Genomic DNA, 26350 nt, shown 5'->3' with positions numbered 1-26350 from the left:
GCTCGAGCCACCGAGCAGCCGCAGCAGCGCCGGACCCGAGCGTTAGCGAGAGCGCAGCGGCGGCGGCGTCCTCCCCGCCCGCGACAGCAACACAGCAAGTGGCGCGACATGTACATGGCCTTTCAGATCTGTCATTTAAAAAAAAAATAATTACAGGGCCATGGAACCTTTATTTGTGGACACTGATTTTCTATTATTTTCTGATGATGAAGATATATCTGCTCAGCTGTTTCAGCTGCAATATGACCAAAGGCTACATAAAACCTATTCAACAAAAAAACTGTGAAATGAAACGATGGTTCCAAGTTTAATCCCATGACCTCAGCTACATCTCCGCGAAGATGAAGGGGCAGAGTAATTGATTTAAATTACAGCTTGCCGTAGCAATCGTTTTATATTTAATTCTGCAAATGTATTTCTACTCTTCCACTCGCTTTTATGAGCAAAAGCTGTTTGATGACAGGATGACAAGATAATAGTTTCCAAATAAATAAAATTAATGTAAAATAAGTAGCAAATATGGATTTTAAATTGGCCTTTGCTATATTAACTCACTTGTAATCAGGTTAATGTACCACCGGGGACGGGTTGCACCTGAATATTACTGTCAATGAATATGACTAAAATGAGCTGAATCCATCAAGGTCTTAAAATGTTAACTTCTGGCAAGTTATAAGTTATTATGGGATTATTATGTCTGTCAAGTCATCAGCTCTAAAAGGCTACCTTGTACAAACTTGATGCCAGCTTCTCCATGAAGCAGATTTCAGAGGAGTCAGGGGACATACACTTAACATCTATACAGGAACATAGATTTACAATGGAGCTCCCTGAGTTGTGTCAATAGGGTGGCTGCTGGCTGGAAGAGCGAGTCTCAAGCAAGGACAGTCAGACCAGCTGGGTCAAAAAGAAGAAGAACCACGCCAATTTCTTCGAGAAGCAGATCACATAGGAACCAGGGGATTTATACTTAACATCTATACAGGAACATAAATTAAAGGCCACTTTACACACAGCTACATCACTAGCGATGTTGCTGCCGATCGCACCCGCCCCGTCGTTTGTGCGTCACGGGCAAATCGCTGCCCGTGGTGCACAATATCGTTAGTCCCCGTCACACGTACTTTCCTGCCTAGCGACGTCGCTGTGGCCGGCGAACTGCCTCTTTTATAAGGGGGTGGTTAAGGGGGCTTTACACGGTAGCGATATCGCTAGCAATTTCTAGCGATAGCAACCGTGTAAGTACCCGCTGCCGTAGCGAACATTATCGCTACGCAGCGTCACACATACTTACCTGGTCGGCGGCGTTGCTGTGACTGCCGAACAATCCCTCCTTCAAGGGGGAGGAACGTTCGGCATCACAGCGACGTCACCGAAACGTCACTAAGCGGGCGGCCAATCAAAGCAGAGAGGCGGAGATGAGCAGGACGTAACATCCCGCCCACCTCCTTCCTTCCTCATTGGGGCCGGCGGCAGGTAAGGAGACATTCCTCGCTCATGCGGTGTCACACATAGCGATGTGTGCTGCCGCATGTGCGATGAACCACAACGCTAAACAACCCTTACCGATTTTTGACTTTGGGACGACCTCTCCATGGTGAACGATTTTCACCATTTTTGAGGTCGCCTAAGGTCGCTGGTAAGTATTACACGCTGCAATATCGTTAATGACGCCGGATGTGCGTCACTAACAACTTGACCCCGGCGACCAAACATTAACGATATCGTAGCGTGTAAAGCCCCCTTTAGTGCGGCGTCACAGCGACGTCACACGGCAGGGCGGCCAATAGAAGCGGAGGGGCGGAGAGCAGCTGAAGGAAAGACATGCCCACCTTGTTGCCGGAGGATGCAGGTAAGGTGTTGTTTGTCAGTCTTGGGGTGTCACACGTAGTGATATGTGCTGCCTCAGGAACGACGAACAACCTGCATCCAGCACCATCAACGATATTTGGGATTTGAACGACGTGCCAACGATGAACGATTAGGTGAGTGTTTTTGATCGTTAGCGGTCGTTCGTACGTTTCACATGCAATGACATTGCTAACAAGGCCGGATGTGCATCACAAATTCCGTGACCCCAACGACATCTCGTTAGCGATGTCGTTGCGTGTAAAGTCCCCTTTACAATGGGGCCCTCTGAGTTATGTCAACAGGGTGGCTGCTGTCTGGAAGAGCAAGTCTGAAGCAAGGACAGTCAGACTAGCTGGGTCAATAAGAAGAAGAACAATGCCAGCTACTCCATGAAGCAGATCGCAGAGGAACCTGGTAATTTACTCTTAACTCAGGGAGCCCCATTGTAAATCTATGTTCCTGTATAGATGTTATGTCAACAGGGTGGCTGCTGGCTTGAAGAGTGAGTCTGAAGCAAGGATAGTCAGACTAGCTGGGTCAATAGGAAGAACAACAATGCCAGCTACTCCATGAAGCAGATTGCAGAGGAACCTGGGGATTTACACTGAACATCTATACAGGAATATAGATTTACAATGGGGCCCCTGAGTTGTGTCAACAGGGTGGCTGCTGGCTGGAAGAACGAGTCTCAAGCAAGGATGGTCAAACTTTCTGGGTCAAAACCAAGAAGAACAAATCAAGGATAAAATCAGGAAGCAACATCGTCCGTAATCAGAGAAATATCTGGGTACAGATACAAGAAGGGATAATGAAAGAATCGTAGTAAGGGTCATAAGCTAGGTCAGGTTCAGGTACAGAGCAACAGGACCAGCATCAGAGCAGAAAGATTAAACCAAGAAATAATTGTCAGCTCATAGCTAGGTGTTTAAACAGGGTGTGGTACTTGGCCATAGCAGGGAGCTGATTACGCCTGCTAAGCTACTGGAGCACACTCCCACCCATACTGTTTGATTGAGCTGCACCACAGGTCCTGGCCACATCAGTATCCCTGGTTGAATAGCGTCTGTACCACACAGCAATATTGATCACAATGTTTTCTTCATCAGCAGAGCCACCCGTAGGGGGAATATGGAGATATCTGTAAACAGAGCTTGATATTGCTGGACAAGGGCCGTGTATTTAACAGAAATTTAACATAAATGGTATTGTTGTCCCTTTTAAGCCAGCTTTACACCTTACAATTAGGTATGCGATCTCGTATGCGATGTGACACGCCCAGGTTGCATACGGGATCTTATGAGATTGCACGTAGGTCGGTCATTTGCTGTCACACGTGCGTTAGTAGTCTATGTTAAATTGATCAATTTTGTGTGCGATCCTTTAGATCATGTGTTCTGTGACGTATGCATTGGGCAGCTTTTTTTTTTTTTATTTATTGACTTGACAAGCGTGTGTAATGTCTAGGGATGCGTTTTTACTATGTCATCTGCCATTCAGCTCTGCTACATGGCCGCTAACAGCAGACACAGACAGCCATGTAGCAGAGCTGAATGGCAGATGACAGCAGACACAGACAGAGCCGCACTGTCAGAATGATCTCGGGTGAACTTCACCCGACTTCATTGTCATGCTGCGGCTCTGTCTGTGTCGTGTCCTGATTAGCGGTCACCAGTGAAGGACTCACCGGTGACCGCTAAACTCCTGAGTAACTGAATTGAGCAGCCCTCTCTCATATACTCACCGATCCCCGATCCCCGGCGCGGCGTTCACACTGCTCCGGCGGCTTTTACTGTTTTGAAAAAGCCGGCCGCTCATTAAACAATCTCGTATTCCCTGCTTTCCCCGCCCACCGGCGCCTATGATTGGTTACAGTGAGACACGCCCCCACGCTGAGTGACAGGTGTCTCACTGCACCCAATCACAGCAGCCGGTGGGCGGGTCTATACTGTGTAGTGAAATAAATAATTAAATAATTAATAAAAACGGCGTGCGGTCCCCCCCAATTTTAAAACCAGCCAGATAAAGCCATACGGCTGAAGGCTGGTATTCTCAGGATGGGGAGCTCCACGTTATGGGGAGCCCCCCAGCCTAACAATATCAGCCAACAGCCGCCCAGAATTGCCGCATACATTATATGTGGAAGTTCTGGGACTGTACCTGGCTCTTCCCGATTTGCCCTGGTGCGTTGGCAAAAATCAGGGTAATAAGGAGTTATTGGCAGCCCATAGCTGACAATAAGTCCTAGATTAATCATGTCAGGCGTCTATGAGACACCTTCCATGATTAATCTGTAAATTACAGTAAATAAACACACACACCCGAAAAATTCCTTTATTAGAAATAAAAAACACAAACATATACCCTGGTTAACCACTTTAATCAGCCCAAAAAAGCCCTCCATGTCCGGCGGAATCCAGGATGCTCCAGCGTCGCATCCAGCGCTGCTGCATGGAGGTGACCGGAGCTGCAGAAGACATCGCCGCTCCTGTCACCTCCACACAGCAACTGAAGACAGCCGCGCGATCAGCTGCTGTCACTGAGGTTACCCGCTGTCACTGGATCCAGCGGTGGCCGCGGGTAACCTCAGTGACAGCTCAGCTGATTGCATCTGCCAGCAGCCTGGCATCTTCATAACATTATGAACTTGCAGATTAACCCTATAAGTGCAGATCAACAGCATTATCCGTCTTGACAGTTTTATTGATGATGTTGCTGAATTCCTTCCCGATCCCAGTGGATCAACAATCACACAAGCATTCTGTATATTAACATTCTATTACATGGCTTTCATAGAAGACCATTAGTAATATATAGCAAAATAATTATAACCATAAATGTAGCTATCACCTATAGCTCAAGAGTAGCCCATTCCCTGCAAAGGCATATACAGATTTATACATATACAGAAACAAACTTTTCATAAATCTCTTCAACCAGAATAAGCTGAAAAGACAAAAGAAGCACAAATAGGATCTTACCGGGAGGGAGTGAGTTTGTGAGGGGACAAGAAGGGTCACTTGGGGTGGTTGTGAGAAGCCAAAACCACTGTATGAAGCATGGACAATGGCTGTCACAGCACCCCTGGAGAAGGTGATTCCAATGGAGGGAGAATGGGGTAAAACCGATGAAAAGTCGAACCAAGATGTGGAAAAGGTGATGCGTTGTTGATGCGTTTCTGAGAACCCTACTGGTTGCGATATTCACCCCTAGAAATCGCCACTGCCCCAACAATCGTTGTGGCACTGATCGCAATATTATTCATAAAATCAATTATAAAGACTTCACCCTCTGGGAATGCTTGTATTATAAATTATTCTTGGTGGTACTCCTTCCATCCTGCTTCATTACTTTCTTCAAATCTTCTGAAACAGCCCTCTTGCGGAGCAACTGTACATGGCCGTTGGGCCGAAACGTTCACCATTTTTTGTCGCCATCAAATAAAAAAAATAAATAAAAAAAAATTACTTTTTTTTTTCAAAGAAAACTTTTTGTCTTCATTTTAACAAGAGAGTGCAGTGTTCATTATATAATAGGTAGGGCATATGGACAATGATCTTCATTGTGGGGCATCCACTTTAAGACCCAACTCACAACAGTTTGTGTTAAAATTAACCTCTAAAACAACGTGTATGTAACCTCAGAGAGGTCAGAAGTAATGAATGAGGCACTATATGCTACTACTACTCCTTATCTACCGCTACTGTAATACTCACATACTCAGGCATAATCAAAAAAGTTATGTTGAAGAAATATATTAACTTTAAGGAAACCAAAGATATGTAATTCTATAGGAGACATACCATGAAGACTTTTCTTTGCCTTGACCTTTATGCATTATCTTTATATTCTTCCTCTGCTGATATTCATCAGAAGAAAGTTGTTGTAATATCTCAGTGTTGTCGAACTGGGTGCACTATGATCCTTTCCACAGTCACGAACAAAAAAAACTATTTACCTGATCTATTTGGTCAATTTGTAACTAGAAGGAGTCAAACTTAGTCTTCATACTTCCTCATTTCTGAACGTTAATGATTACATGCGGTTAAGTTATTCCTAATCATTAATGCTCCTTCCTTCAATTGTCTATTAATCCCTTCAATAGATTTCAGATTTTGTCATAAATGTATATCCATAGTGCTTAGCGAATATTGATATTTCAGCTATACTCATTTGTATTATTAGATAGATGTTGTCCAAAGTGTATGAGTTTTATTCCTTATGTGAAAGGATTCATCATGACAATTACAAGATATCGTTTAAAGGGAACCGATCACCAGGATTTTCGTATATAACCTAAATCCAGTGCTAAAGTTTATAAAATCAGCAGCTTCTTGAGTGACAGCAGCTGAGCAGCAGATAATATCTGGGGGGTATTCATAGTTATCCTCTCCTCCTGCTAGAATCAGCATAAGTATTATACAATCCATTTAATTTTTGACTTGCAGGACCTGCACTGAGGTCATACCCATGTGACCAGAAGGGGCGGGGTGTCAGCCAAAAGAAAAATGTTGCTTCCTGATATCAGCTTTGTTGGCTGAAGCCCCACCCCTTCTGGTCACATGGGTATTACATCAACACAGGTCCTACAAGTCAAAAATGTAATTGCTTGTATAATACTTATGCTAATTCTAACAGGGGCAGGAACAACTATGAATACCCCCCTAGATATTATCTGCTCCTCAGCTGCTGTCTGCTACTGTTATATTCAGGAGACCACAAAGATCTTGCAAAATTCCCATAAAAAATGGTAGAAAATAATATACAAGAGTAGTTGGAAACTTAGCTGGCTGCAATCCACTGACCACACAAACACAACTAGAAGTAGTGGTGGAGCATTCCTAAAAAACATACTGTAGATGCCTTGTCACCGCCGGAGAACTAACTAACCTCAAAGATGAAATAAGGAATCCTGACTTTCCTGAGAGCAGCCCCAAAGGAAAGTCAAAGCACCCAACATATGACGGTGATGTAAGAAAAAACACACAGATGGTAGATATAGAATTAAGCAAAGTGAGGCCCTGCTAGCTAGATACAAAAGTATAGGATAGATTGTTGGTTGCAGCCAGCAAAAACCCTGAGCACCAACACTTGACAATCAAAAATTCTCCAAAAGATCACATGATCTTCCTCCCACTATATCAGGAACTCTTGTGAAAATACATTTAAATAGAAAATGGAAATATAATAGAAAAGATCATAACTACAAAAACACATGAGATACAAAAATACAAAACTCCTGATCAAACAGTGAGTAAAAACTCCCTTTCTTGCTGGGAAAAAATTGTCCTCCAAAAATAGTGCAGGAAGAGCATTTATTCACTTGCAAGAAACAAAAAGGAAATATTCTCAAGCACAGATTTAGAAAAAGGCATGGATTAAGCAGAAACATCCTTCAGTGCAAATTCAGCCTTTAACCAAGCCCAGATTAAGAAAACAAAATACTTATCAGGCATAGTTGCAGACTCAGGATGACATGGAAACAAAACTGATGCAAAGGAACAAAAAACTGCTGTGGAAATCATTTCTGGAATATCCAAAAAGGAGCTGAAAAAAGGCAAAACATATCCTATAGGAAAAGGCAAAAGCCTAAAGGCTGGAGGGCAAATTCAGGTCATCTTAACATGGAGCAGAAACAATTTACACCGGCAAAGGTTAGACAGAGACTACTTTTCTATATCCACCCAGGCTGGACTCCATAGGCTTCCTGAAACAGCAATCATCTCCAACACCTGTTTGAGCAACAGATGCAGAATCAGACTCCCTACCAGCACTAGCCACCAGAGGGAGCCCAGAAACACTCCCGTGAACAGCACCATCTCTGATGATATTCACAACATGTCACTCAAGAAGCTGATGATTTTATAAACTTTACTTTATTGGATTTCAAAACCTATACATCCGAGCTGACCACTAAAGATATGTAGAGAATCAGCCTGATAGTGCCAGTATAGCACTGGCTTTAGGTTATATATGAAAATACTGATGATTGGTGCCCTTTAAAAGAGTTAGTTGTAAGTGGAGGTGTGGGTTATTTGTTTTTTTTTTTTTACAGTGGTTTGGTCTATTCTTGAATGAGTTGTCAAAAGGTGAATTAGTTTGATTTGCTGGAAATTTCAGTATTGATATTTTTCTACGAGCACAAGAAAAAATATTGTTTCTTTTTACATTCCATTAGCAAACTACAAATGAGGTTATGGGTACAACTGCCATATATCGTGCTATATATCGTGCCAAATATTGTGCCATCTGTGCCAGACAGAGACAAAAGAGGGCCCCAGTGAAAAAACAGTATATCAGACTTTTTTCATCCAATAACTCATCAAAATGCACATTTGCACCTGCTTTGGAGATATAAATGGGCCCGATACCTCCTGGGCCCCAGTGCGGCTGCACAGGTTGCACCAGTGATATGTTCACCCTTGGGTGCCATGGTAGGTGAGTGCTTTGACAATTTACAATTATATTAATTTTAGGTTAATCCTGCCAGGGGCATACATAGAAATCATGGGGCCCCATAGAAGAATTTCTAATTGCCCCTCCCCCCCAAAAACATAAATAAATAAAAATAATAATAATATTCGGCTGGCTCACGGAAAAGCATATTTCACAACTTTGCAGCCAGCCAAAGTAATTTTCCTCCTACTGAAGCCCCTAAATTCCTCTTTCATTGCAGCCATAAAGTATGATGGCAACAAAAGTGCCCCACAAACACTGTATGATACCCCCACAGTAAATTCTTCCACAGTACCCTCCACACACACAGTATGATGGCCCTACTGTACACCCCTTCAACTACCCCAGCAATGAATGGTGACCCTGACACAGTGAGATCCCCAACTGTGACCCCCACACAGCTCTCCATGCAGTATAATGGGCCTACATACAATATAATGACCCTTACTATCCTCCAAATAGTATAATGCTGATACATTTAAACGTGCGATCCTGGGCGAGGGGGGGCAGTGCCGGTGCTGACACTGCGGGCTGCCACCGCTGGGCCCCCTCAGCTAATGGACCCCTTAGCAGTGGAGTGACCAGCCTCCATTCGCGGTACGCCACTGAATCCTGCCTTATGATCAGCGGAAAATACATATAGGGCAAAGGTTACAGGTGTAAACAAGAATGCGGTAGTTTGCAGCAGGGTACACCTATCTTCTGGTTTGCAGGTTTGTCCCTGCAATTTCGCCCATTTTGATGAAGCTGAATCAATAAACTCTAAACTTTGCTTTACACACAGCGACATTGCTAGCGATGTTGCTCGTGAAAGCACCCACCCCCGTCGTTTGTGCGTCACGGGCAAATCGCTGCCCGTGGCGAACAATATCGCCGGTACATGTCACACGGACTTACCTTCCTAGCGACGTCGATGTGGGCGGAGAACAACTTCTTTTTTAAGGGGGAGGTTCGTGCGCTGTCACAGCAACATCACACAGCGGCCCGCCAATAGAAGCAGAGGGGCCGAGACCAGCTGCATTAGCGACACACCCACCTTGTTGCCGGAGGACGCCGGAACGCTGTTGTTCGTCGTTCCCAGGGTGTCACACGTAGCGATGTGTGCTGCCTCAGGAACGACAAACAACCTGCGTCCTGCACCAGCAACGATATTTGGGAAAGGAACGACGTGTCAACGATCAACGATTAGATGAGTATTTTTGATCGTTAGCGATCGCTCGTAGGTGTCACACGCAACGACATCGCTAACGAGGCCGGATGTGCGTCACGAATTCCATAACCCCAGCGATATCTCATTAGCGATGTCGTTGCGTGTAAAGCGGGCCTTTAAAGTCACAACATTTTTGTCCAACTCCCCTTTGTGCAAAACTTTTGCAACTTTTTAAAGGTTTTACGTCAGTTTGTTGTATAATTGCTGTGATGCATTTATGTTCTTTTTTCTGATGATATAACCGCCAGGGCATAATGTTGTAAAAGCAAACTTAATAGGAAACTTCTGTCCCTTAAATTCTATATTCCTCACATCATATCTATTAATGCAAATATTTTTACCATTAAAGGTCAAAAAAAAATAAATAAACAAAACCATTTGGCGGTTCCTGTAATGAGCCCCAAAGGCCCCCCTCTTACCGTTATTTTAGGGGTTTTTTTTAGCTCACCTTCAGCCCCTTGGAGCCATCGTTGTGGATTGGTTTGGTTTGGTTGGCCAGCTCTACTTTTTGCCTCTAAGACTATATTTTTTAAACGGCAGCGTGGTGTCTGTCCATCAAGTCCCACACTTCCTCCCTCTGTCTCGCCCACTCCGCTTACGAAGCACCAATCGAAGACTCCTATACAGTCTCAAGATAGATAACTTACTGCACACTCCATTTCTCTTCCTACCTTCACTTTCCTCCCACTTCACCTGGTATGCACTCACCTGAGACTCTCCTGCAGTCAGTATTGCTCTAGATTGCACCTTAGTGGCTCATTGTAAGGAAGAGAATCAATGAATTGTCTAATGTATTCATTTATTATATTGCAATCTAGCACTTTGGAACACCCAGCACAATCCCTCTAACCAGTTACTAGCTCATTATATTACTTGTTTTGTGTGGAGCCTGCAATGTATCTGTGCTTTCCCCTTCTCCCTGTACACATCCCCAGTCACTGTAAACTCCCCGATGATCACAGGCTATGTCCCTAATGTCATCACCATTCAGAGCTTGCTTGTTACACACAGAGTAGGAGAAGTACGTATGCACTGCATGCCACATGAGACCAACGGATGTCTGATGCACTACAAAAAAGACCACAAACAAAGAGGGACACCTGGGACACTTTAACAACATAGGCCCTACAACTAGACAGAGGGGTGAGGGGACACCACCTGAACTCACCTCAAGCTGTTACCTGAGCTTCCTAGCGTCCCTATATGGGGTGTTTCAACCCGTCGCCGAGCCAGATACCTAATCCCTAACTAGCCCTGCAAACACCCCTGGCTAGTGAGATGGCCAATGTGAGACACTAGTCCCACCACTGCATTAATAAACACAGAGGGAAAAGGAAAGACAGATTGGGATAAACAGAAGGATACAAACACCAAAATCCACGGCTGCAGACGGACTCCAAAGAAGAAGTTGGATGGGCACAGGACAAGTCACCAGCAGCTCCTTCCACCAGGATGGCCAGAATAGAATGAATTCTATCAACAACAAGGACTACAGGGAAAACCCTACTATTTAAACCTAAAGGGGCGTGGGCTCAAAGCAGCTACAGCTGACCTGCACTGCTAAGAGCTGCTGGCAACAAAACTGACATTATCTCATGAGACACAGTAGGAAAGGAAACTTCGTTCAATTGAGGAGTCACGATAGAAAAGAGAGGCTTCAGTCTAAAACCTGTCACTAGTCTCTAAACAGCAGATATTAGATGAGATGAGATGAGCATGATATTACTACAGAGTTACTAGCTGAGCCTTTCAAAGCACAGATTGGAAATCTCTGAACTCTGTGCTTTGACCTTGGCTGGAAATAGAGAGCTGGAGGTCAAATGACCACATGTGGCAGCTCAGAAACAAAACGAAATTTTAACAGCAAGTAAATTATGAAGTCTATATATTTCTGATAGTCTTTACATTTCTTTAGTAACCTGTATGAGCGGAAGACCCCTTTAAACAAGCAAAACTGTATTTCTTCTGACAATAAAAAGTGTCAAACAAATGTAACAAAAAAGACAATTTAGTGCAGTTAAAAGTGCACAAGCTTCTGGAAGCCGACCCGGGGTGTAAGTCGCTCCTTGATGTGTGACCTTGTCATTTCATTATATCATGGTCTTTGTAGGATCTATCTGTTTTGTAGCCACTGCTCTGTTTCTGCTTTATTCTGTCGGGCGCTCTATGGACATTGTTTTGATGAGTCATACTTATTTTAGACTAACTTGTGACGTACTTTTGATCTTTTTTTGATAGTATTACTGAAGTTTTAGAAATAAAGAAAAAGTTTAAAGCAGGACTATAAATGATAAATGCTTCTGTGGGACATTCACTACAGGTGATGGTTAAATGTCACCGTGCTCTTAAATATAAGGGTTTTCTTTATACATCACAGTAGGAAAAAAATTGTGTTTTTGCTATATGGTATTTACAGTGATTTAAGTATTGTCCTGGTTGCTATTGAAGTTTGTTTCGTTTGAAGATTACTTTAGACTCCTGTGCTATCAAAAATACTTTTACAGAATTTTAATACATTGTGGCATTGAATTTGATGTCATAGGGTATATTTTTATACATTAGCCCTGGGACAGGTTATAGCCTCCATCATAAAGTTTCCCAGCTAAAAGGGCAGTGTGTCATGGGTGGGCTAGGCTAGCTGGAAAGACCTGAACTGGCCCTAAGACTGGAATCCCTGACCATCAACCAAGAGGTACACTTAAGGGTAGTGAGGTCTGGGCCTCCAGCATGTCCCTGTTTCCTATGCATGACTTGACCTAACCTCCCACCCCCTCCCCATTTCCAGGGTGGGCAGGACACACTGCGATAACCCTCCTCCCAAAAAGACGTGGACAGGGGGAAGAACTGAAACTCGTTCAATCTGCAAACAACCACAAAGGGAAGACAATAAAGTCACAGTAGAAGATAAAATATAAGGACGGAAGTAAAGCACATCAATGGACACTTGCACACTACACAAGCAACAGATCACAGGTCACCAAAAGAGGATCGCCAAGGACACAAGCAGAAGCTATCTTTGGTGATGTCCTAACAAACTCCCCAGTCTTAAATAGGGTGAGACCAGCTGTGGATGGTAATCAGCAACCTGACTCTCACTTGGGAGCAGTGGACACAACTCAGCCGACGCCAGGAAGGGCTGAGCATTTAAGAGAAACCAGGTTGCCTGTCAGACTCTGCAATGTGAACAGGGTTGGACATCGTTGCTGTAATTTGCGAGTGCGGATCCAGACAGCGCATGACACAGTGATTCAATAGTTCTAATCATTTTTTTTATAGGAATATGGATTGTCAGGCACCTCATATACAAATAGAACATTGCCAAAATAGTTTTCCCAAAGAGTAGACTGTGGACCTTACACTTTAGATTGCTACTGAATCCTGTTGACATTTGTGGGATTTTCTAGCAATTATCTTATAGTTATGCCCAATCTAAAAAGCCCCTAAAAGCATTGTTTCTTGGCTCGACCTATCACTCATGTGTTGTCTATGAGACAGTCACTGCCATACTCCTCTGATAGAAGAGTATCTCGCAGCTGAACATTAGAATTGGCAATTGGAATTCCAACAAGACAATCCATCACTCTCAACATCATTTGTCGGTGGAGAATCAGGGACCTCCACACACATTAGACTGTAGGCAAATCAGGATAGGACGACTTTAGTCTAATGTTATGGTGGTTAGAGGCATACATAGAAATCATGCGGCCTCATAGCAGAAATTCTAATTACCCATCCCAAAAAAATATTTTCATGACTCACAAAAGAGCATATCTCACAACTTTGCATGCTTCACAAAGTAGTTTTCCTCATACTGAAATCCCTAGATTCCCATTTCATGCCCCCAAAAAGTATGATGCCCCCCAAGCATGGTATGATACCCTCCCAGTTAATTCCTCCACAGTGCCCACCACAAGGACAGTATGATAACCCTACAGTATAATACATCCCCAAATTGCCATCCATGTAGTATAACGGGGCCTTGCATTGCCTTTCATATAGTATAATCATAAGTGCCCATTCATGCAGATATACAGTCAGTCTCTCTCTCTCTCTCTCTCTCTCTCTCTATATATATATATATTTACTCTGGTGTCCCCCACTTGAATTATGCCTACTACATGTACCGTATTTTTCGGACCATAAGACGCACTTTTTTCCCCCAAATGTTGGGGGAAAGTTGGGGGTGCGTCTTATGGTCTGAATGTAGGGCTGCGGGGAATGAGGGTGCTGCGGTGGAGTGGGTCATCGGGGGCACGAGCAGGCTGTAGCAGCCTGCCGTGACCACGTGGACCCGCTCATTTAATATGCACGCCCGTCATCCCGCCCATCATCCCTCAGCGCTGAAGCCGGCACTGACAGGTGGGCGGGATGATGGGCGGGATGATAGACGAGGAATAAACAGCCGGCCCGCATGATCACCCCTGGCAACTGCAGCCTGGAGTGATCATGTGCGGCTGTATTCACTGCCCCCCGTGCATCATCATCATTGCGGCGGGCAGTGAATCAGTACACATTACTCACTGTTCCCCCTGCAGCGCCGCGATCTCCTGTCTGTGCCGGTCAGCTGACTTGCGATGGAGACTAGCGGCGCGCCACGGCGATGACGTCATCGCTGTGCGCACGTGTCCACACGCAGCCGTCGGCACAGACCGGAGGAGATCGCTATGCTGCAGGGGAACAGGGACGGCTCCACTCAGCGGCGCTGCCGCTGACATAGACGGTAAGAGGAGCGGTGCTGCAGGGAGAGAGGTGAGGTAAGGTGAGTATGAACGTTTATTTTTTTTTTATGTGCCACAGGTTGCGGCCATACACCAGGATGATGCGGGTATATGAGCAGCCTGGGCAGTATATGAGCATCCTGGGCAGTATATGAGCAGCCTGGGCAGTATATGAGCAGCCTGGACAGTGTATGAGCAGCCTGGGCAGTGTATGAGCAGCCTGTGCAGTATATGAGCAGCCTGGGCAGTGTATGAGCAGCCTGTGCAGTATATGAGCAGCCTGGACAGTGTATGAGCAGCCTGGGCAGTGTATGAGCAGCCTGTGCAGTATATGAGCAGCCTGGGCAGTGTATGAGCAGCCTGTGCAGTATATGAGCAGCCTGGGCAGTGTATGAGCAGCCTGTGCAGTATATGAGCAGCCTGGGCAGTATATGAGCAGCCTGGGCAGTAAATGAGCAGCCTGGGCAGTATATGAGCAGCCTGGGGAGTATATGAGCAGGACATTACCCCATAACAGTGTCAGCAGCAGATCCTCGCCCCATAACAGTGTGTCATGACCACATTTTTTGCTTAAAATTTCATTTTCCTATTTTCCTCCTCTAAAGCCAGGGTGCGTCTTATGGTCAGGTGCGTCTTATAGTCCGAAAAATACGGTATATATAAAAATATGTCCCCTATTATAAGATCTTATGTGTTCAGAAATGCGTGATCTACCAAAACATAAAATAAATTAATCCGATCGGTAAAAGGCGTGACGAGAAAAAAAATCAACATACCAGAAATACGTTTTTTTGGTTGCCAAAACATTGCAATAAAATACCATAAGAAGTAAAGAAAACATCACATTTATACCAAAATGTTATAATTAAAAACGTCAACTCGGGATGCGAAAAAATAAGACACTGAGCCCTAGATCACAAAAAATGAGAATATTACAAGAAGTAGAAAATGGGGCCAAAAGCACCATTTTTTTTTTTTTTTTTTTAAATTTCTGAATTTTTTTCACTACTTAAATATAAAAAAATATATACACATTTGGTATCTACAAACTGTTTTGGGGAATCATAATGCCAAGTCAATTTTATCATATAGTGAACATGGGAAATAATCCCCCTAAAAAAACATTGCGAAATTGAGCTTCTTTTTGCAATTTCACCGTATCTGGAATTTATTTCCTGTTTTTCCAGTACAATACGGAGCAGAATCAATGGTGTCATTCAAAAGTACAACTCATCCCGCAAAAATAACAAGCTCTCATATGGCTATATTGGTTGAATAATATAAAAGTTATGGCTCTTGCAAGAAGGGGAGGAACAAACAAAGCTCAAAACAAGAAAAAGGGTGGTGAAGTGGTTAAAGTCCTGGACAACTCCATTAACTTCCTATTGTTTCAGGAAATAACACATGTACAAAGCCATAATGGTCAGATCTTGGCCCTATCTTTTGAAGTGTCAAATGAGCGTGTGCATAGATCATTGTGAAGAGAGGGGGCAGCTGTGATGTCGCCTATTGTTATTGATATACTCTGTGGTATCCGCTGTGAATAGAGGTGGTATCTGTCAATGAAATCCTGACTCTGATTATATGGAGCGTTGTAGCTCATGCTTCCTAAAGGAACAGGAAATATCAGTAAAAAAACACTAGTGGGTAGAGTAAAAATTGCAGGATCACTACTGTAAAAATTGCACTGTTGAAAATTGCAGGACCACTATTTTTTTCTTGTGAGGATCATAATATCATAATATACACATATGTGTATGTGTGTGTGTATATATATATATACAGTCATATGAAAAAGTTTGGGCAACCACAACAATTTGTTTTTATGCAACAGCTATTTCAGTTTCGATTGAAATGAGGTTTATTGTACTAACAGAAAATGTGCAATCCGCATTTAAGCAAAATTTTACCGGTGCAAAAGTATGGGCACCTCAACATAAAAGTGACATTAATATTTTGTAGATCCTCCTTTTGCAAAAATCACAGCCTCTAGTCGCTTCCTGTAGCTTTTAATGAGTTCCTGGATCCGGGATGAAGGTATATTTGACCATTCCTATTTACAAAACAATTCCAGTTCAGTTAAGTTTGATGGTCGACGAGCATGGACAGCACTCTTCAAATCATCCCACAGATGTTCAATGATATTCAGGTCTGGGGACTGGGATGGCCATTCCAGAACATTGGAATTGTTCCTCTGCATGAATGCCTGAGTAGATTTGGAGCGGTGTTTTGGATCATTGTCTTGCTGAAATATCCATCCCCTGCGTAACTTCAACTTCGTCACTGATTCTTGCACATTATTGTCAAGAATCTGCTGATACTGAGTTGAATTCACTCAATCTTTGTTTCATCAGTCCACAGGACCTTCTTCCAAGATGTAACTGGCTTGTCCAAATGTGCTTTTGCATACCTCAAGCGACTCTGTTTGTGGCGTGCTTGCAGAAATGGCTTCTTTCGCATCACTCTCCCATACAGCTTCTCCTTGTGCAACATGCGCTGTATTGTTGACCGATGCACATTGACACCATCTGCAGCAAGATGATGCTGCAGGTCTTTGGAGGTTGTCTGTGGATTGTCCTTGACTGTTCTCACCATTCTTCTTCTCTGCGTTTCTGATATTTTTCTTGGCCTGCCACTTCTGGGCTTAACAAGAACTGTATCTGTGTTCTTCCATTTCCTTACTATGTTCCTCACAGTGGAAACTGACAGTTTAAATCTCTGAGACTACTTTTTGTATCCTTCCCCTGAACAACTATGTTGAATAATCTTTGTTTTCAGATCATTTGAGAGTTGTTTTGAGGAGCCCATGAGGCCACTCTTCATAGGAGATTCAAATCGGAGAACAACTTGCAAGTGGCCGCCTTAAATACCTTTTCTCATGATTGGATACACCTACCTATGAAGTTCAAAGCTCAATGAGGTTACAAAACCAATTTAGTGCTTTAGTAAGTCAGTAAAAAGTAGTTAGGAGTGTTCAAATCAAGAAATTAATAAGGGTGCCCATACTTTTGAACCAGTCAAATTTTGTTTAAATGCGGATTGCACATTTTCTGTTAGTACAACAAACCCGAAACTGAAATAGCTGTCGCAAAAATGACTGTGTATATATATATATATATATATATATATATATATATATATATATATATATATATATATATATATATATATCTCAGTACAGACCAAAAATCTGGATACACCTTCTCATTCAAAGAGTTTTCTTTATTTTCATGACTCTGAAAATTGTAGATTCACATTGAAGGCATCAAAACTATGAATTAACACGTGGAATGAAATACTTAACAAAAAAGTGTGAAACAACTGAAAATATGTCTTATATTCTAGGTTCTTCAAAGTAGCCACCTTTTGCTTTCATTACTGCTTTGCACACTCTTGGCATTCTCTTGCCGAGCTTCAAGAGGTAGTTACCGAAAATGGTCTTCCAACAGTATTGACGGAGTTCCCAGAATGCTTAGTACTTGTTGGCCCTTTTGCCTTCACTCTGCGTTCCAGCTCACCCCAAACCATCTCGATTGGGTTCAGGTCTGGTGACTGTGGAGGCCAGGTCATCTGGCGTAGGATCCCATCACTCTCCTTCTTAAGGTACCGTCACACATAACGAGATCGCTAGCGAGATCGCTGCTGAGTCACGGTTTCTGTCACGCAGTAGCGATCCCGTTAGCGATCTCGTTATGTGTGACATCTACCAGCGATCAGGCCCCTGCTGTGAGATCGCTAGTCATTGCAGAATGGTCCAGGCCATTTTCTTCAAAGGTGATGTCCTGCTGGGCAGGACACATCGCTGTGTTTGACACTGTGTGACAGGGTCACAGTGACTGCTGAGATCGTTATACAGGTCGCTACTGCGACCTGTATCGTTCCTGCATCGTTGGTAAGGTCTGACTGTATGACATCTCACCAGCGACCTCACAGCGACTTACCAGCGATCCCTATCAGGTCGCATCGTTTTCAGGATCGCTGGTAAGTCGTTGTGTGTGACTGGGCCTTTAGTCAAATAGCCCTTAAACAGCCTGGAGGTGTGTTTGGGGTCATTGTCCTGTTGAAAAATAAATGATGGTCCAACTAAATGCAAACCGGATGGAATAGCATGCCGCTGCAAGATGCTGTGGTAGCCATGCTGGTTCAGTATGCTTTAAATTTTGAATAAATCCCCAACAGTGTCACCAGCAAAGCACCCCCGCACCGTCACACCTCCTCCTCCATGCTTTACAGTGAGAACCAGGCATGTAGGGTCCATCCGTTCACCTTTTCTGCATTGCACAAAGATAAGATGGTTGGATCCAAAGATCTCAAATTTGGACTCATCAGACCAAAGCACAGATTTCAACTGGTCTAATGTCCATCCCTTGTGTTCTTTAGCCCAAACAAGTCTCCTCTGCTTGTTGCCTGTCCTTAACAGTGGTTTCCTAGCAGCTATCTTACCATGAAAGCCTGCTGCACAAAGCCTCCTCTTAAAAGTTGTTCTAGAGAGGTGTCTGCTGCTAGAACTCTGTGTAGCATTGACCTGGTCTCTAATCTGAGCTGCTGTTAACCTGCGATTTCTGAGGTGGGTGACTCGGATAAACTTATCCTCCGCAGCAGAGATGACTCTTGGTCTTCCTTTCCTGGGGCGGTCCTCATGTTAGCCAGTTTCTTTGTAGCATTTGATAGTTTTTGCCACTGCACTTGGGGACACTTTCAAAGTTTTCCCAATTTTTCGGACTGACTGATCTTCATTTCTTAAAGTAATGATGGCCACTCGTTTTTCTTTACTTAGCTGCTTTTGTCCTTGCCATAATACAAATTCTAACAGTCTATTCAGTAGGACTATCAGCTGTGTATCTACCAGACTTCTGCAGAACACAAATGATGGTCCCAACCCCATTTATAAGGCAACAAATCCCACTTATTAAACCTGACTGGGCACACCTGTGAAGTGAGAACCATTTCCGGTGACTACCTCTTGAAGCTCATCAAGAGAATGCCAAGAGTGTGCAAAGCAGTAATGAAAGCAAAAGGTGGCTACTTTGAAGAACCTAGAATATAAGACATATTTTCAATTGTTTCACACTTTTTTGTTAAGTATTTCATTCCACATGTGTTAATTCATAGTTTTGATGCCTTCAATGTGAATCTACAATTTTCAGAGTCATGAAAATAAAGAAAACTCTTTGAATGAGAAGGTGTGTCCAAACTTTTGGTCTGTACTGTATATACAGTATATATATATATATATATATATATATATATATATATATATATATATATATATTTACACTAGAATTAAAAAAAAAAATAAACAGTAGGTCGCTTTCTGATGATACACTCCTTTAAGTACCATGATGTGGACAGTCCACTAAGGAAGTAATACAGAAAATAACAACTTCAAGTTATTGCTGTTAATGGTTAATGTACAAGCTATTGATTTTTGGGGTGTATTTAATTTGCCACATCCTTCTTCTCTGTTTTGTGCTAGTTTTTTGCAAATAAACTGACACAGTGTAATTTGTCATGTGTTGTTATTAATCTGAGGTTGCATTTTCCTAAATTTGATACATTGTAAGGACCAAATTTTTTTTTTTTATTATGTCCTCCTGATAGGTTAAGACTATAGAAAGTCAAGAGGGTGTACTTAGTTTGTTCCTGATCACTGTATTTTTGGGAGATTTGCGGCATGTAACCCTTCAGTACAGTTTTGCCTGTACTATCGCCAGGTGAGTTTTTCTTTACGATATTACAGCATAGATATGTCTCTTTGTACGTTTCTTCCCTCGCTTCGCACCTTTTTCTGCACATGGATAAGCAGATTTGACTATTTAGTAACCATTATACACACAATGCAGCAGACTTGCTGTGATCGATACTCACGGTTTGTAAAGTGTATTGAACTTATTCAGCTCATAATCTGTCATGTTCTAAAAAAATAAGAAAGTGAAAAAGGTTACTTAAAGCATTTACATGGGGAGAGGTGACACTTCTAACTTACAAATCTAGGTCCTTTTTTTTTTTAGTTCCAGGGACGTATGAAGGCATCAGTGATCATCCATGCTCCCAGCAAGTATAATACATTTCCATGCTACCGTCTAACCCTGAAATGAATTGTAGACAATGAAGAGGAGCTCAGATTATCCATCTCCTTAAAGGTGCATTTCCTTAAAATTCTCATTCAAACATTTTGGGAAGAATGAGGAAAAGGTAGACTCGGGCTTCGACCAACAGATTGGTAGTTTATAGGCAGGTGAGCAAGAGTTATTTTCTTCTGGTCTGCTTGTGAGTCATCTTTAATCACATGTTGTGGAGGAACCAATCACATCGGCTCCCCTCCTATATTTGCTAGCTGCACACTTCCATTACTGTCAGCTATACTTTATCTAAGCTGGTCTGGTGAGGTGTTGTGGTCCATCTAACTAGTGGATGTTGTACTTATTGCTGTGTGTGGTTGCGGAGTTAGCCCTTGTTGTCTTTTTTGCATTACCTTCCTGCTCTTGCTTTTCTCCTGAGTCTATCATTGTTGATTCCTGTGTGTTTGCAGTTTGTCAGAGTTTTGGTTTTCCCCTGTCTGTCTTTATTTATGTTTCCATCTTACTCCTGCCTCTTCTTTCCCTGGTGGGAGGGCAGAGCAGATTAGCTTTAGTCAGGAGTATAGGAAGGCACGGGACTCAGGCATCTCAAACATTAGGGGTAACTTTGAGGTTAGGAATAGCCTATGAGCCCCTAACATGAAGGACAGCATAGGAGCCCCTGTCCCTTGCTTTCCTACAGTCTCTCATGACACATTTAAGTCCATCATAAAAATTGTCTTTATTGGCAGAACATCCCCCCATGTAACAAGTAATTTACTGCTAATATATGATGGTGTATGGGGATGCATCATCCTGACGATTGTATTAATAATCGTTCTGTCTCCATCAGTACTCTTAAGGCCACTTTACACACAGATAAATCTGTGGCAGATCTGTGGTTACAGTGAAATTGTGGACAATCAATGCCAGATTTATGGCTGTGTACAAATGGAACAATATGTCCATGATTTCACTGCAACCACAGATCTGCCAAAGATTTATCTCTGTGTGTGACGGGGCCTTTAGTGTAAGTGAGCGCTGATTGACTTGTATATCATTGATTGATGCTCATTAACAGCCCATCTGAATGCACCTCAAGTTCGAATTTACACGTCTGTAAAACATGGATTGAAATTCCTGGCCCGATCGTCTTGTCAACTGACCTGAACTAATTGCCTAATGAGTCGAGTGAAACCAGCCTGGGTATTTTCATGTTAGGAAACAATTTATTATGCATGATGCGCTTCTTCCAGACAACATACTGTGCAACCGACGAGAGTCAAACTTGTCATCTACAGATACTACTGTTCACTAGCGGCATCAAATATGGCATAGATTTTCTAAATCTTGGCACCAGGCTCAAAACCACCTAACTGGCAAATTAGGGTAAATCATATATTGTGTTGGTCATATCATTAATTTGCTTTCACCTTTATAATATTCACTATTTCTGATACAAACGGTCGATTATGAAAGCAGCTGCTAAAAATTAGTGCCCTCTAAAATATGAGAAAGAGGAGAACCTACAGACACTTGGGTTAAAGGGAACCTGTCAGGTGCAATTTGCACCCAGAACCACAAGCAGTTCTGGGTGCATATTGCTCTTCCCTGCCTAACTGTCCCTGTATCTAGCAGCATAGATAAAGAGATCTTTAGAAAACGTTTTTCTAAATATCCTTTATGATATGCTAATGAGCGCAGGGACTAGTCACAAGGGTGTTAAGCGGGCTTTACACGTTGTGATATCGGTAACGATATATCGTCAGGGTCACGTCGTTAGTGACGCACATCCGACGCCATTACCGACATCGCAGTGTGTAAACCCTAGGAGCGACGATCACTGATCGCAAAAACGTCAAAAATCGTTGATCGGTGACACGTCGCTCCTTTTCATAATATCGCTGCTGCTGCCGATACGATGTTGTTTGTCGTTCCTGCAGCACCACACAGCGCTATGTGTGACACCGCAGGAATGACAAACATCTCCTTACCTGCCTCCACCAACAATGCGGAAGGAAGGAGGTGGGCGGGATGTTACGTCCTGCTCATCTCCGCCCCTCCGCTTCTATTGGCCGGCTGCTTAGTGACATCGCGGTGACGTTGCTGTGACGCCGAACGCACCTCCCCCTTGAAGGAGATATTGTTCGGCGGTCACAGCGACGTCGCCGACCAGGTATGTGCGTGTGAATCTGCTGTAGCGATAATGTTCGCTATGGCAGCAATCACCACATATCGCATGTGCAACGGGGGCGGGTGCTATCGCGCTCAACATTGCTAGCAATTGCTAGCGATGTCGCAGCGTGTAAAGCCCACTTTAGTTCCTCCGACTAGTCTGCCCTCTTAGCATGATAGCACAGCTACAGGGACGTGCTAACATGCTATTCAATACCCATCATCAGTGGTGACATGTGTACCTGTGTCCGTTCTCACCGCCTCAGACGCTGGGTTTAGGGTCACTCAGTGCACATGATCAGAAGTCCCGCCACTTCCGAACATGCGCACTAGACCTCTATGAAGCCAGCAAGAATATACCCGGCTTCATACTGCTCATGACCGGAAGTGCAGGGCATTCTGATCATGCGCACTGAGCCTAAACCCGGCGTCTAAACTAGTGACAATGGGTACAGGTACGCTCGCCATCACTGATGACGCTGGGCAATGGGCATTGAATAGCATGTTAGGGTGATACGCCGCCCACAAGGGCATCCTAACAGGCCAGACTAGTCGGGGGGAACTAACACCCTTTGCGACTAGACCCCGCGCTCATTAGCATATCATAAAGGATCTTTAGAAATACTTTTTCTAAAGATCTCTTTATCTATGCTAGTGTATACAGGGACGGTTAGGCAGGGACTAGCAATATACACCCAGAACTGCTCGTGGCTCTGGGTGCAAATTGGACCTGACAGGTTCCCTTTAAGGAAAGGAGGATATGGAGATATAAACCAGAATGATATAATATTAGATCTTATTTGGTTTCTGCATTATTTACCAGTGTATTGCCCCTTAACGTAACAAAAGTAAACAGATGGGAAGTATATATAGGTCCTCTGTGAATGTGATGAATGTGTTGTTTTGTACCACATGCAGGTTACACATAGCAGATGGATAACAAAACATATACCGTATTGAGAGCAGAACTGTAAATTAAGTCGCTTTTTTTAAAAAAAAGTAAAGTTTATGAAAAGTATACAAACGCCAAAAGTCCATAACCTCATGAATGTCGGGTTAGGTATCAAAGCTTGCATTTTGTGTTATAGGTTCACCAAATGGACAAAATGATTAGGGCACGCCTTTTAATCATTGCATTCAAATTTTTCATTCAGTCCCATTGTTATACATTTATAACATCGAGAACCTAGCTTAGAATTAGAATACTGGCACCTCCAACCGAACAAAAATACAAATAGTGTAAAAAGGATTGAAATGGAACACAGAATATATTGGGCAATATGCAAACCAAATAAGCTCACTCAACCAACCAACCAGCCAAACAACCCTTGAAAAACAGAAATTAACCCAACTTTATGGGTAATGATGAATGATTTCATTACCCCCTAAGTAATAACACAGAAGATGCAAATACAGTTGTGTTCAAAAGTTTACATATTTTTTGCTTTCTTGGCCTTTTTTCAGAGAACATGAATAACACAAAAACTTTTTTTCCACTCATCCCGATCAATTTTCCTGGCAGTAGTGGCCGAAATTTTTGTTGGTCTACCTGATCTTGGTTTGTTTTTTAAAGAGCCTCTGATTCTCCATTTGTTAATCATAGCTTGAGCACTACTGACTGGCATTATCAATTCCTTATCTAATTGTATCCTTAATTCAATTCCTTATATCTTTTTGTATCCCTTTCCTGTTTTATACAGTTCAACTATCTTTTCCCATGGATCCGCTGACGATTCTTTTGCTTTCCCCATGACTCACAATCTAGAAATGGCAGTGGCTGGATGAAAGATGCAAGAGTCTGTCTGGATCCCAGACACTCACTCAGCTTTTATGCACACACACACTGATTACAAGCAAACAGGTCACAGGTGAGGATGTTACCTTTATTGGCCATTCCAATCCATTCGTGTCAACTTCTGTACATGTTATCAGGCCAAAATCACAAGTGTAGGTGAATTTTGATCAAGGTCATTTGGATGTTTTTGGTTGTCATTATGATTTAAAAAGAAGTAGTTTGTCAATGAATGGCTTCACCCAACCACTAACCATGAGTGTAAAAAACGTTTATGTGTTATCATTCATATTCTCTGCAAAAAGGCCAAGAAAGCAAAAAATCTGCCGGGGTATGTAAACCTTTGAGCACAACTGTATATATGCTACTAATTTTAAATATAGGAATTTGGAGCTGTATTTTTAATATTATAATATTAATAAAATATATTATTAATATTAATAAATATTATATATATTTTTAATATATTATATAATTAATAAAATATTATATATATTTTAAAAATCAAATTCTTAGTGCACAAATTGGCAAATTCATGAGAGCCCAACAGCCAGTGATAAGGTTGTTGATACCCTAACCTAATACGCCTCGATAAAACCTACAATTAGGCTATTAAGCCTACAGCCTAATTGAAAACGCCTTAGGCTGAAGGAAGGAATGCTCAGTCAGACAGTAGTGTACTACAAATATAAAAGACTTACTAGCACCTCTAAACAGAATAAGACAAGTGTGAACAGGTGCAAGCTGAGAATTCAATATAATAAAAAATACAGAAATTTGGAACTGCATTACTGCTATTGAAACTATGTTTCAAAAAAAATGAGATAAGTAGTTCAAAAACTGGCCAATTGATGAGAGCCCAACAGCCAGGGACAAGGCATATCTCTTTTTTGCCACCTCATGAATTGGCTAATTTGTGTGCTGAGTATCTAATTTTTTAAACATAGTTTCAATAGCAGTAATGCAGTTCCAAATTCCTATATTCAATGTTTGCATATTATAGCATTTCAGAGTGCTGCTGTTTTTTTTTTTTCAATTTTTATTGAATTCTCAGCTTCCACCTGTTCACACTTGCCTTTTTCTGTTTGGAAGTGCTGGTCAGTCTTTTTTTATCTGTAGTTCACTCCTCTCTGGCTGAGCACTCCTCCCTCCAGCTTTAGGTGTTGCCAATTAAGCTGGATCCCACCTGCACATAAAAGCATAGGCTTTAAGCCCAGATAGAGGCATATTAGGTTAGGGTCCCAACAAAGAGATACACCTTGTCGCTGCTTGTTGAGCTCTCATGAATTGGCCAATTTGTGTGCTACATATACGCTACTAACAGTAACCTCATGGGGAGACACTAAATGTGAGAACCAAATTACCAAAAAAGAGTTGCATGCCTTACAGTAAGGAGTTCTGGACTCATGGTAGCACTCACCTTTTCTTCTCCGGACAATCATTTTTCTAGATGTACTATCAGTCTGATGGAGGCTTAATAAGAGAAAATAACTTTACCCCAGTCCTCTGTAGCCCATTCACTTCAGACTGTTTGGGCCAGGGTCGGACATAACATTGGTGCAACTGCACAGGGGCCCAAGAGGTAAGAGGGCCCATTTATACCTCCAAAGCAGGTGTAGTTTCATGAGTTCTTGGGCTGCAAAGGACCCATATATTCTTCTTGCACAAGGGACACTTTTCTGTCTGTGTCAAATACGGGGAGAACATACAAACTCCTTGCAGATGTTGTCCTTTGGTGGCTCTGCTAACCACTGAGCCACCATGCCGCCCAGGACATCCAGAAGAATCATTGTCCGATGAAGAAAAGGTGAGCACTACCATAAGTGGTCCATCCATGGAAATGGCTCACTCACAATTTTACCTGAGAACACTGCAATGAGTAAAGAATGGGATCTAAACATCCCCCAAGATCAACTTCTCCCAACCATCCAGGAGCAATTTGTTGATGAGAAATAGTTTTTCCAGTATGATGGAGACCATGACACAAGGCAAAAGTGATAACTATGAGGCTCAATGAACAATCCTTTGGGTCCATGGTTTGGAAGCTCCCCAGATATCAATCCCAAACATGTGGTCACTCCTCAAAAATCAG

The 26350-nt window shown here is 42.7% G+C and overlaps 1 protein-coding gene across 3 annotated transcripts in view; it reads right to left on the bottom strand.

Annotated features, from left to right (window-relative positions):
* The window catches only part of BLNK (B cell linker), a 388622-nt gene that overhangs the window by 265750 nt on the left and 96522 nt on the right, over window positions 1–26350 (bottom strand). For 2 of the 3 annotated variants that reach the window (XM_075352283.1, XM_075352284.1), the window contains exon 3: window positions 20101–20147. In XM_075352283.1, coding sequence (XP_075208398.1) covers window positions 20101–20147 — 47 coding nt within the window. Of the gene's footprint in view, window positions 1–5136; window positions 5278–20100; window positions 20148–26350 lie in introns of those variants that run through there. The other variant, XM_075352285.1, reaches the window with a different exon arrangement.

Source organism: Anomaloglossus baeobatrachus, chromosome 5 (assembly GCF_048569485.1).
Source record: "Anomaloglossus baeobatrachus isolate aAnoBae1 chromosome 5, aAnoBae1.hap1, whole genome shotgun sequence".
Classification (NCBI taxonomy): Eukaryota; Metazoa; Chordata; class Amphibia; order Anura; family Aromobatidae; genus Anomaloglossus; species Anomaloglossus baeobatrachus.
The sequence above is the reverse complement of the archived record's forward strand: the minus strand, read 5'-3'. Positions and strand labels throughout refer to the sequence as shown.